General features: G+C 38.3%; 2 protein-coding genes and 1 long non-coding RNA gene across 3 annotated transcripts; 2 read left to right on the top strand and 1 right to left on the bottom strand.

Moving 5' to 3' along the window:
• The first annotated feature begins 1163 nt into the window (after window positions 1-1163).
• LOC147865778 (cytochrome P450 716B1-like) lies at window positions 1164-3065 on the top strand. The gene is made up of 3 exons (XM_087316142.1): window positions 1164-2198; window positions 2291-2478; window positions 2594-3065. Exons 1-3 carry the CDS (start codon window positions 1223-1225, stop codon window positions 2891-2893), a joined length of 1464 nt encoding a protein of 487 aa, XP_087172268.1. The 5' UTR covers window positions 1164-1222; the 3' UTR covers window positions 2894-3065.
• Window positions 1784-10509, bottom strand: LOC147865779 (uncharacterized). Its single transcript, XR_015529441.1, has 2 exons — window positions 10455-10509; window positions 1784-1994 (listed from the first exon to the last, which is right to left on the bottom strand). It is a non-coding gene; the product is annotated as an uncharacterized LOC147865779 (long non-coding RNA).
• LOC147865780 (cytochrome P450 716B1-like) lies at window positions 9642-11392 on the top strand. The gene is made up of 3 exons (XM_087316143.1): window positions 9642-10640; window positions 10748-10935; window positions 11060-11392. Exons 1-3 carry the CDS (start codon window positions 9668-9670, stop codon window positions 11357-11359), a joined length of 1461 nt encoding a protein of 486 aa, XP_087172269.1. The 5' UTR covers window positions 9642-9667; the 3' UTR covers window positions 11360-11392.
• Window positions 11393-11829: the final 437 nt, after the last annotated feature.

Below are 11829 nucleotides of genomic sequence, written 5' to 3' on the forward strand. Positions count from 1 at the left end.
TATTGGGGGCTATGGTTCAATTGGAATATGTGGAATGCCTTCATTTTTTATTCGCAAGTTGGGGTGAGAAAATATGTTCTTAAATTAAAAGGACTTCTTTTGTGGCAATTGACAGTGCTAGAGAAGTCATAAAATCTCAACTAAGAAGAGAGAGAACTCTGCAAGGTCACATATCATCATATTCGCCATTTGAATTGGTGTGTAGGGTGGCATTGAGTTTGGTGTCGTAGTTTTCTTTAGATCCCTAGATAGAAGGGGTTCTATAGTTTGTTGTAAGTTAGTCATGGTGGTGTTTTTTCTTTCGTAATGAAAGCCATTATTTACGAAAAGAGAGAGAGAGAGAGAGAGAGAGCATGACTCAAAAAGTCAATATCAAGAACAATTATAGGAACCATAAAACCTTGTGATCTAAACATGGTTTTTGTAATAAATAAAAACATTATACCTCGCATGTGAAAGACGTCATCATTATATAGTTGCATAATACCAACACCATAAATTTTATTAAGAAGTGCTTATATATGTGATCAATCATAAAAAAATGGAGTTCAAGGAATGTTAATACTCAAATTAAGCAAGAGGTTTGTCGAAAGAATGATCCATTGATTTCATTTATTTGCAAAACAAGGGGGTTACGAAACAATGAGAGGAAATTTATTACACATGTGAGAAGCAAATTTCTATGGATATATGAGATCATTGCATTTGTAACATTTAGAAAGAATCCTATGTGAAATTGATGGGAGGAATCCACACGGAACCCTTCAAGGGTTTAATCATTTTTTGGCGGAACATGGGCCAAATTGATATACAACTGTGGAGTTGTTCTTGCTCCTCTTTGCTAAATGGTGACATGTATGTAGTGATTCTTGACAAGGCGATGCAACACAAGTTGTCTCTTATGCCTCAATGGAAAATTCAACACTAGATTGTGAGAGATGTTGGGACTAGTTATCAAACATATAAACCAAAAATAATTGTGGTAGCTACTTCGTTTGATATAAAACAAAACAAGTAGTCCCCATCTTTTGAAAAAATGATGGGCCCGAACCCAAGTAGAAACATTTTGTTGGACGCATTTTGTTTGGCTATGGTAAAGAAGAAGAAGAAGAATCATACGTCTTTGGATATATGGTTCTCACAAATATTGGTCAATGTTCATCGACACATATTGGAGAAGAAGAAGTAAAAGAACTAGCACTAGCATTGGTGAAACTTGGCTATGGTGAGCCTCACCTCCACCATACCTGTAGAGCTCATTATTGGTGTTACACTGTCTCTACTACTAATAGCAGCCCTACAGCAGCTATGGAGACCTTCAAGCCAGAAGAATAAGAGCCAGCCAGAGAAGAAACTTCCCTTACCTCCAGGTCGTTTCGGCCTTCCCTTCATCGGCGAAAGCCTAGAGTTTATCGGAACACAAAGGAAAGGGATCCCTTGGAAATTCATCGATGACCGCATCGCAGCCTATGGAGAGACCTTCAAGACGAACTTAATAGCTTCTCCCACAGTAGTCCTTACTGGTCCTTTGGGCCACAAGACAGCCTTCTCTAACACCTATACAGCATGGCCTGCTGGCATGGTCTCTCTTCTCGGGAAAAACTCCATCGCCGGGTGTGCCGCACATCGTGCCCCTCGCATCCGGAATGCGCTCATGCAGTTCTTGCGGCCCGAATCCTTGCAAAGATACACGAGCCGTGTCGACCTCATCCTCCTCACCTTCATTCATGAGTATGTAGAAGGCAAACCTAAGGTTGCTCTCTTCCCCCTTATGAAGAAGCTCATGTTCTCCATAGCTTGCGAGGTTTTGGTTGGTAAAGGAGACAGAAAAGATCAAGATATGCTCCATCATCCCTTCGACACCATGGCGAAAGGCATGTATCTGCTGCCACTTAACATCCCAGGAACAACATATAGTAAAGCCCTCGCAGCTTCGGCTGCGTTAAGAAAGCACTTGCAGGTATGGATCGATGAGAGAAGGAGGGATATGGATGCTGACTTGGTCACTGGACAAGAAGACATCCTCTCTGGCTTTCTGGCATATACGGATGAGCACGGACAACCTTTCTCCGATAAGGAAGTGAAGGACAACATCCTCACGTTGCTCTTTGCAGGCCATGATACCAGCGCTTCTGTAGCCACCATAGCCTGCAAATGTATTGCATCTAATACCGAGATAATGGAGGAGGTTTACAGAGGTAGGTTTGTTTGTGGCCCCTCAATCATGCTCCATTCTTTGTTGATCAAGTGCACATACATATATATAGACTTATGATTTGTATATGCTCAGAGAACAAGGAGATCGCTGCAAGCAAGGCCCCCGGTGAGCTGTTGAATTGGGGAGATATACAGAGGATGAAGCTTTCATGGCGAGTGGTGCAGGAATCGATGAGGCTGGTGCCGCCAGCGCAGGGGGTGTTCAGAGTGGCACAGGAAGACATGAGCTTCGATGGCTTCAGGATCCCCAAATCATGGAAGGTGCGATAGTACACAGAAAACTCATTTTATAAACACGGCTTAGCGGCTTGAACCCATAAAAGTCTAATAGAGCAACACATAAAAGTTGATCCATACATTGCATTTTCCTGCACAGATATTTTCGTCTACACAGTCAACTCATCGTAACCCCAAGTATTTCCCGGATCCCGAGAAGTTTGATCCGTCTCGCTTCAAAGGAGCGGGCCCGGCTCCATACACGTTCGTCCCATTCGGTGGGGGCCCGAGGATGTGTCCCGGCAACGAGTTCGCACACATGGAGATTTTGGTGCTCGTCCATCGATTGGTCACCCGGTTCTCGTGGACCCTCGAGGATCCCAACGAACTCATATCAATCAACCCCCTGCCCTGCCCTGTGAAGGGTCTTCCTATCTTCCTCAAACCACGCATTCCATAATTTGATTCACTACCTACCACACAATCGTTTGAAAATTGCAGCAATAAAAGTAGCTTGAGGATCCTAAATTATCCCAACGTTGTGTCTGTACATTTATTTCTATGTATCGGAATTTGGTAAGGCCTATGAGCACATCCATCGTTCAACTTAAACTTAAGTTTTACTTGTGATATATATTGTTCTAGCAAATTTTATGTTTCCGGCTTATTATCTCGTATTTAAAATAAATGCTTTGGATTAAAAATATTGTGGATTTAGAAGTATCACATTTTGATACAATATGTTGCAAATTGCAATTAACCAGACTTTAGTCAATTTGGCGTAGTCCTTATGCACACTTCTTTCAGAGTCACAATGTAAATCTTGATTGCAATGTCATCATACAATTCTTGAACTTAAAGATTCAGTTTTAATTCCACACATACAATGTGGAAAAATGATTCATCTTTGGTTTCCGGTAGCCACATTTTATCCTTTGAACATGACAGTAAAAATCTCTTTTCTCTTTAGTGAAAATACAATTATATACCTAAATGCTTGTGAAAAACACTACAATGGTGCCATAATTCAGTGGTTGGACATGTTGAATAGGCAATAATATGCAAGATGAACAATTTCTTTGAGAAAATAATTTCAACTTGGTCAAATAAAGAAAAGTACCACATCTAGATTCTATACGGTATACCAGTATCATGTAGAATTGGATAGTCGTATATGTATATAGATATATCTCTGTACATATACATGTAAAGAGATATATGATACATGGAGATATTATAAGCACTACTTAGAGAGAGAGAGAGATTTTGCACCTTGGGTAGATTGGCGGTTACAAGATGGTACATGCTTGTTACAGGTCACTACAAATATATTGTATAATAATGCGATGGCATCATTATCTTGGTTATCTCCTAAAGCAACGAAGGTGTGGAATGTATATAAGTCAGATGCAAGGTGGTAGAAAATATATACAAAGTGGTTGGCATTCCCATCTACCATTTCGTGCAAAGGTATTCATATGGAGAGTCATGATTGGTGGGCTCCCATTAGGTTCGGCCCTAAAGAGACGAGGACTAGGGTTTGACACTTATTTCTTTTGCATCGTTCCATTGGAGGATAGTACACATCACTTCATTAAATGTCCTATAGCGTGTACCATTTGGAAGTACTTATCCGACATTTGGCAAGTTTTAACCCGTTGTTTGAGATCTCAACAATGGGTTTTTTCTCAATATGTTCAAAATGGATCAAATGATGAGATGGAGATATTGTTCCATTTTTTACATTATTGGGGTCTACAACACAACTGGAATATGCGTAATGCTTTCATGTTTGATAATAGACATGGGGTGAAAGCCTATATAAAGAAGCTTAAAGGTATTCTAATGTGGGTGTTTTGGATGTTAGAGCATGTGGGGATCATTTCCTCAAATGCATATTCAGGTTTTTTAGTAGCATTACAGAACATCCATCTCCCTACATAGACATATGATGGGTAGAGGAGACTAAGAAGTGTTGTAACTAAGTGGATTTTACATACAATTAATATAATTGTGTGCTTTTACCAGAGAGAGAGAGAGAGAGAGATCATTGCTCTGTTGAGTCTCTTGGATGGTTATCATCTAATGCTGAAGAAGAATGGAGATTACACAAATCTGATCATGGGTGGTGGCAAATCTTACAACGTAGTTGGCATTCTAAATAGCCACTTGTAGCAAATGTCTTCATTTGGAGAGTTTTGATTAGAGGATTGCCTTTGGGATTAACTCTAAAGCGTCGTGGACTAGAAACGGGTAATTGCTTTTTTTGCACTGTTCAAATGGAAGATAGTACTCATCAATTTATACAATGCCTGATTGCTTCTCAGATTTGGAGTTACATTTCTCAAATTTGGCAAGTTTTATCACAGTGTTATTTGATACCTAGACAATGGGTGTTTGCACAATTTACACAAGTGAACCTAAAGTCAAAGATGGAGATTGTTTTTCTATTTTTGAGATATTGGGGATTATGTCATAATTGGAATATGCGCAACACTTTTGTATTCAATGGTAGACATGGAGTGAAAGCATATCTACGAAAGTTGAAGGGAGTACTAATGTGGCAAATTTCTTTATTGGAACAAGTGGAAATCCTTTCCTCGATGGAATGTTCGTCTTGCCTATTGGCAATTCAACATGTTCCATTACCCATGTAGTGTAGTGTAGTTAGTGGGTGACCATACTTCATGGTCACACCCATTGTAAGTAGTGTTTTTTACACACATTTATTAATATAATTGTGTGTTTTCACCAAAAGAGAGAGAGAGAGAGAGAGAGATCAAAGACATGTGTATACATATATAGAAGTGTGATTTCTTTGAGTGTCGAAATATACTACACACATGCACATTTTCGCAAGATGTTCAATGTGAAAAACAAAAGCTTGAGAGGGAAAAGGGAAAATATTCATTGGCATCAAATTTTGTCAATCGAAGAGAAGAAGAAGCAAAACTACCACTACCATTGGTGAAGCTCGGCTATGGTGAGCTTCACCTGCAAAACCCTAGAGTTTCTCAGAACTCTGCCTATGTTCTCGGTCATTTTCTTAGAACTCTAGAATTTAATCAAGCATCGGTCATTTTATTAGGGTGTTTGCATTTGTTCTTTCATTGAAGGGTTTACTAAGAATATTGTCACATATATACACTAACCACAAATGAAACCCAGAATTTATGAAAACTGAAGCCAAGCCAATTGAGGATCAAATGAGTTTATTATAAGCAAACTTACCAAAGTGGTAAGTTTCAATCCCAATAATCTTATTAATAGATCACCATAGATTACAAAAAGTAGAGTTTTAGAATCAAGCTTGTCTATTTTATTTAGAAAACATCGAAGGATGACATCTTCATAGCCACTTGACTGAGATTTTGAGGGTTGAAACATGTGCTTCCAAACATATGAGAAAAATTTCGTACACCATTAAAAAAGAATGTAATCTAGAAGCTTGTGTAACTAAACCTCATTCATGATTATTATACATGTCACTTCCATTCCCAAGTGTCTTTAGAATAAAGAATAAAATAAGCCAGCTATGTAAACCAATAAACTACAACAAAGATGGAGCTAGATTGTTTAAAAAGAGGTCCATGATAAAGTACCGTAGGGTTGGACATGGGTTTTGAATTGTGTGGATTGTAACAGGAATTATGGGGGTTTTTAATGGGCACATATATCACAAAATTTGATGAATTTGTTGACTAACTTTTATTGGTGAGGCCAACAATTGTTCCTAAATGCCAATTAGAGGTTGTGACCAACAATCATATGGTTGAGCAGTTCTACCAAGACCTTGATCCAAGATGTCAACCACATCGTTCTAGTGGAGTCCATATTTAAAGGTTAGATGGTTCAAGTATTCACCCTGGTTTACTTGTGGAGTTGATGTGGGTTTAGACATGTCTAAGGTTGTTGCTAATAGGCTTCATTCTCTAATTGAAACACGAACTTCATGTGGTGAGAAGCTAGGATCCTAGTAAGAAAAAGATATCGAATCATAATTCGCTATGAATATAGTCTAGCAAATTTTGTTGATGTAAAGAAGGTTTTTCATGGTCCATCATCACTTGGATGCATTATTGCACCCGTCCAAGTAAGGTGACTCTAATAATTAATTAAAAGATTGAGAAGTAACAAACACTTTAATTAATTTATACAAATGACAAAATCATGATACTTTCGATTATAAGCATCATGTTAAGTAGAAGTCAGACCCGAATAGGTAAGTTATTAAGAAAACTTAAGTATTTAAGTGATTGCACACATTACAACTACATAGAATGAACCATGTGTATCATACGTGCATTCGCATTCGAGAATGATTCAATCAAACGTGTATGGTAAATCATCTCAAAGTTGGATTGGATTGACTATGGTCTATATTATATATTGATTCACTCTCAATCCCAATAAGTGGACTCTAATCCATTGTGAACCACCAACATAAGTATGGTTGCAATATTTGCATTGTATCACATGCATACTCTTGGGATGCTTCTTAATAATCAAGACATCTCTATCATCCTCACTTTAGAACTTTACAAAAAAAAGGAGTATGAACTATAGAGATTGAATCAAAATATGTCATTATAAATTATAATCAAATGTTCAAAAACTCATAAAACATACATTCGAGAATATGAAGAAAACATGACATAGGCAATAGCAACATAACAACTTATCACTAGGGTGAGCTAATTTCTAATAACAAACAAAGAAAAAAAAAGTAACATGACAATAACAAAGAGGATATGAGAAAGTTGGGAATTTAACTCCCAAAGACACAAGCAATAGTAGCATGGCAACTTACCACTAGGTTAAGCTCATTTCTAATAACAGAAAATGAAAAAAAAACGAAAAAACTAATATAAAATTTTGCTATGGTACTAACAAGAGAGATGAGAAATTTGGAACTCGAACAAGACATAAACAATAATAGCACATCTCGTTACCACTAGGATAACCTGAATTTACAATAAAAGCATGAAAAAAAACAAAATGATTAAATATTTTTCCCTTTTCAAACGTGTTCGTTTTCAAACGTTTGAATGCTTGCACGAACACGAATATTACGTTCTATAAAATTTACAAGTATTCTATTTTTCCTTAAAATACTTAGAATATGTATTAAGTACATTAAATACATGTAAAATATGTTTAATACTTCCTAGAATTTAAACTTTTCTTTTAAAATAATTTTTAAATTTAAACCTTTTTGAAATGTTAAATACTTGGCAAATACGTTCAACGAGGCCGTTAACTAACTCTCGTTCACTGACAAGATGTGGCTGACATCGATCACATTCCCACGATTCTTAGAAATGTTAAATACTTGTTAAATACGTAGAATTTGTCAAATAATTTCTTAGAATACAAAAAATATTTGAAGTTTTCAAAAATGGCAATTCTGAAAACATAGACTATGTGTAGAACACTTCCAAAGTATATGAAACAGAGGATACGTGTTTTTTTAACAACTACGGAAGTTCAACGAGGCCGTTAACTAACTCTCGTTCACTGACAAGATGTGGCCGACATCGATCACATTGCCATGATTCTTAGAAATGTTAAATACTTGTTAAATACGTAGAATTTGTCAAATAATTTCTTAGAATACAAAAAATATTTGAAGTTTTCAAAAATGGCAATTCTGAAAAGATAGAATACTGTGTAGAACACTTCCGAGTATATTAAACGGAGGATACGTGTTTTTTGAACTACGGAAGTTCAACGAGGCCGTTAACTAACTCTCGTTCACTGACAAGATGTGGCCGACATCGATCACATTGCCATGATTCTTAGAAATGTTAAATACTTGTTAAATACGTAGAATTTGTCAAATAATTTCTTAGAATACAAAAAATATTTGAAGTTTTCAAAAATGGCAATTCTGAAAACATAGAATACTGTGTAGAACACTTCCGAGTATGTTAAACGGAGGATACCTGTTTTTTTAACAACCACGGAAGTTCAACGAGGCCGTTAACTAACTCTCGTTCACTGACAAGATGTGGCCGACATCGATCACATTGCCATGATTCTTAGAAATGTTAAATACTTGTTAAATACGTAGAATTTATCAAATAATTTCTTAGAATACAAAAAATATTTGAAGTTTTCAAAAATGGCAATTCTGAAAAGATAGAATACTGTGTAGAACACTTCCGAGTATATTAAACGGAGGATACGTGTTTTTTGAACTACGGAAGTTCAACGAGGCCGTTAACTAACTCTCGTTCACTGACAAGATGTGGCCGACATCGATCACATTGCCATGATTCTTAGAAATGTTAAATACTTGTTAAATACGTAGAATTTGTCAAATAATTTCTTAGAATACAAAAAATATTTGAAGTTTTCAAAAATGGCAATTCGGAAAAGATAGAATACTGTGTAGAACACTTCCGAGTATGTTAAACGGAGGATACCTGTTTTTTTAACAACCACGGAAGTTCAACGAGGCCGTTAACTAACTCTCGTTCACTGACAAGATGTGGCCGACATCGATCACATTGCCATGATTCTTAGAAATGTTAAATACTTGTTAAATACGTAGAATTTGTCAAATAATTTCTTAGAATACAAAAAATATTTGAAGTTTTCAAAAATGGCAATTCTGAAAAGATAGAACACTGTGTAGAACACTTCCGAGTATATTAAACGGAGGATCCCTGTTTTTTTAACAACCACGGAAGTTGAACGAGGCCGTTAACTAACTCTCGTTCACCGACAAGATGTGGCCGATTTTCCATGATTCTTAGAAATGTTAAATACTTGTTAAATACGTAGAATTTGTCAAATAATTTCTTAGAATACAAAAAATATTTGAACTTTTCAGAAATGGCAATTCTGAAAACATAGAATGTGTAGAACACTTCAGAGTATATGAAGCGGAGGATACGTGTTTTTTTAACGAGGATACGTGTTTTAACTACGGAAGTTCAACGAGGCCGTTAACTAACTCTCGTTCACCGACAAGATGTGGTCTAACACTGGTCACATTCCCATGATTCCCTCCCCATTCCAAACCTATGAGACATACAAACCTATGAAATAAATATATTCAAGACACTATTGGGAGGGATGTGGACAGTCTACATGTGTACAATTGGTTTGGATATATGTATGGTGCTAAATTCTCAGAAATGTTGGTCAATATTCATCGACACATATTAGAGAAGAAGAAGAAGAAGAAGAAGAAGAAGGAGTTCACAATCAATACCATTGGTGAAGCATGGCTATGGTGAGCTTCACCTCCATAATCCCACTAGAGGTCATTGTTGGGGTTACTCTGTCTATATTACTCATAGCAGCGGTACAGCAGCTATGGAGGCCTTCAAGCAAGAAGAATAAGAACCAACAAGGGAACTTACCTCCGGGTCGTTTCGGCCTTCCTTTCATCGGTGAAACCTCGGAGTTTCTCGGAACCCAAAGGAAAGGGATCCCTTGGATATTTTTCGATGACCGCATCTCGGCCTATGGAGAGACCTTCAAGACGAGCTTAATAGGTTCTCCGACAATAGTTCTGGCTAGCCCTTTGGGTAACAAGGCAGCCTTCTCGAACACCTATCCATCGTGGCCTGCTAGTGTTGTCTCTATTCTCGGGGATGAATCTCTCATCGGGTGTGTCGGACATTGTGCCACTCGCATTCGGAAAGCGCTCATGCTGTTCTTGCGGCTCGAATCCTTGCAAAGATACACGAGCCGCGTCGATCACATTGCACTTGCATTCATAAGAGATCATGTCGAAGGCAAATCTAAGGTTGCTCTCTTCCCCCTCGTGAAGCAGCTCATGTTCTCCATAGCTTGTGAGGTTCTTGTTGGCCGGCCGGACATAGAAGATCAAGATATGCTCCATCGACTATTCCGCACCATGATGAAAGGCCTGGTGCAGATACCAATCAACATCCCAGGAACTTCATATAGCAAAGCCCTGGCTGCTTCTGATGTGGTAAGGAAGCAGTTGCAGGTATGGATCGACGAGAGAAGGAAGGATATGGATGCTGGCTTGGTCACTGGACATGAAGACATCCTCTCTGGCTTTCTGGCATATACGGATGAGCAGGGAGAACCATTTTCTGATGAGGCCATCAAGGACAACATCCTCCTGTTGCTCTTTGCAGGCCATGATACCAGTTCTGTTGTAGCCACCATGGCCTGCAAATATCTGGCATCTAATCGCCACATAATGGATGAGGTTTACAGAGGTAGGTTTGTTTGTTGCCTCCCCCAAAATCATTATCAATTCTTTCTTGATCAGCGCCATATAAAGCCTTATGATATTTGTATGTGTATTTTGGTGGTGATTGCTCAGAGAGCAAGGAGATCGCTGCAAGCAAGGCCCCCGGTGAGCTCTTGAATTGGGGAGATATACAGAAGATGAAGTTTTCATGGAGAGTTGCTCAAGAATCGATGAGGCTGGTGCCGCCAGTGCAGGGGACATTCAGAGAGGCACAGGAAGACATGAGCTTCAATGGGTTTAGGATCCCCAAATCATGGAAGGTTGATCCATACATTGCATTTTTTTCCTGCACAGATAATGTCAAATAGAACACACGTAACAGTTTGATCCATACACAGAAAATGTAACATGACATATCTATGTATGCATTTTTCCTGCACACAGATAATGTCTTCCGTGAACTCCACCCATCGGAACCCCAAGTATTTCCGGGAGCCGGAGAAGTTCGATCCGTCACGCTTCGAAGGAGCAGGCCCGGACCCTTTCACATTCGTCCCATTCGGTGGGGGCCCGAGGATGTGTCCGGGCAACGAGTACGCACGCATGCAAATTCTCGTAATCATCCATCGCATGGTCTCCCGGTTCTCGTGGACCCTCGAGGACCCCACCGAACTCATATCAATCGACCCGCTACCCTTCCCTGTGAAAGGGCTTCCTATCCAGCTCGAACCACGCATTATGTGATTCGATATGCTACCAAACTATCGTTCGAAAAACTGCAAGAACAAGTGTAGACACGGGACGGGGTTTAGAACATGCATATGTACATTTATTTCTATGCATGGGAAGTTGGCAAGTCGTTGGAGCATGTATATTTGTTCTAGGAGCATGTATAATTGTCCTAGGGGCATGTATATTTGTTCTAGGAGCATGTATAATTGTCCTAGGGGCATGTATATTTGTTCTAGGAGCATGTATATTTGTTCTAGGAGCATGTATATTTGTCCTAAGAGCAGTTATATTTGTCCTAAGAGCAGTTATATTTGTCCTAGGAGCATGTAAAGATTATAGGTTTAAGAACTAATTATTTTTACAAAATTGACATTTAATTTATCTTTTATTAATCTAAAAGACAAATAACTTATAATGAATAAATAAACTAGTTGCCTAATGACAATTTGCCTACACAAACTCTAATATTTAGTCGTAATTCC

This window comes from Azolla caroliniana, unplaced genomic scaffold (assembly GCF_043228905.1).
Source record: "Azolla caroliniana isolate FFs.n. ecotype wild unplaced genomic scaffold, voAzoCaro1.0.p SCAF_3, whole genome shotgun sequence".
In the NCBI taxonomy this organism is placed as follows: domain Eukaryota; kingdom Viridiplantae; phylum Streptophyta; class Polypodiopsida; order Salviniales; family Salviniaceae; genus Azolla; species Azolla caroliniana.

What these genes read in the sequence shown, in the direction of transcription:
- LOC147865780 (XM_087316143.1), top strand. Translation starts at nt 9,668, where the DNA reads ATGGCTATGGTGAGCTTCACCTCCATAATCCCACTAGAGGTCATTGTT. An exon ending in AATGGATGAGGTTTACAGAG is followed by an intron (nt 10,641 to 10,747) that starts GTAGGTTTGTTT and finishes GTGATTGCTCAG; the next exon opens with AGAGCAAGGAGATCGCTGCA. An exon ending in GGATCCCCAAATCATGGAAG is followed by an intron (nt 10,936 to 11,059) that starts GTTGATCCATAC and finishes TCCTGCACACAG; the next exon opens with ATAATGTCTTCCGTGAACTC.
- LOC147865778 (XM_087316142.1), top strand. Translation starts at nt 1,223, where the DNA reads ATGGTGAGCCTCACCTCCACCATACCTGTAGAGCTCATTATTGGTGTT. An exon ending in AATGGAGGAGGTTTACAGAG is followed by an intron (nt 2,199 to 2,290) that starts GTAGGTTTGTTT and finishes GTATATGCTCAG; the next exon opens with AGAACAAGGAGATCGCTGCA. An exon ending in GGATCCCCAAATCATGGAAG is followed by an intron (nt 2,479 to 2,593) that starts GTGCGATAGTAC and finishes TTTCCTGCACAG; the next exon opens with ATATTTTCGTCTACACAGTC.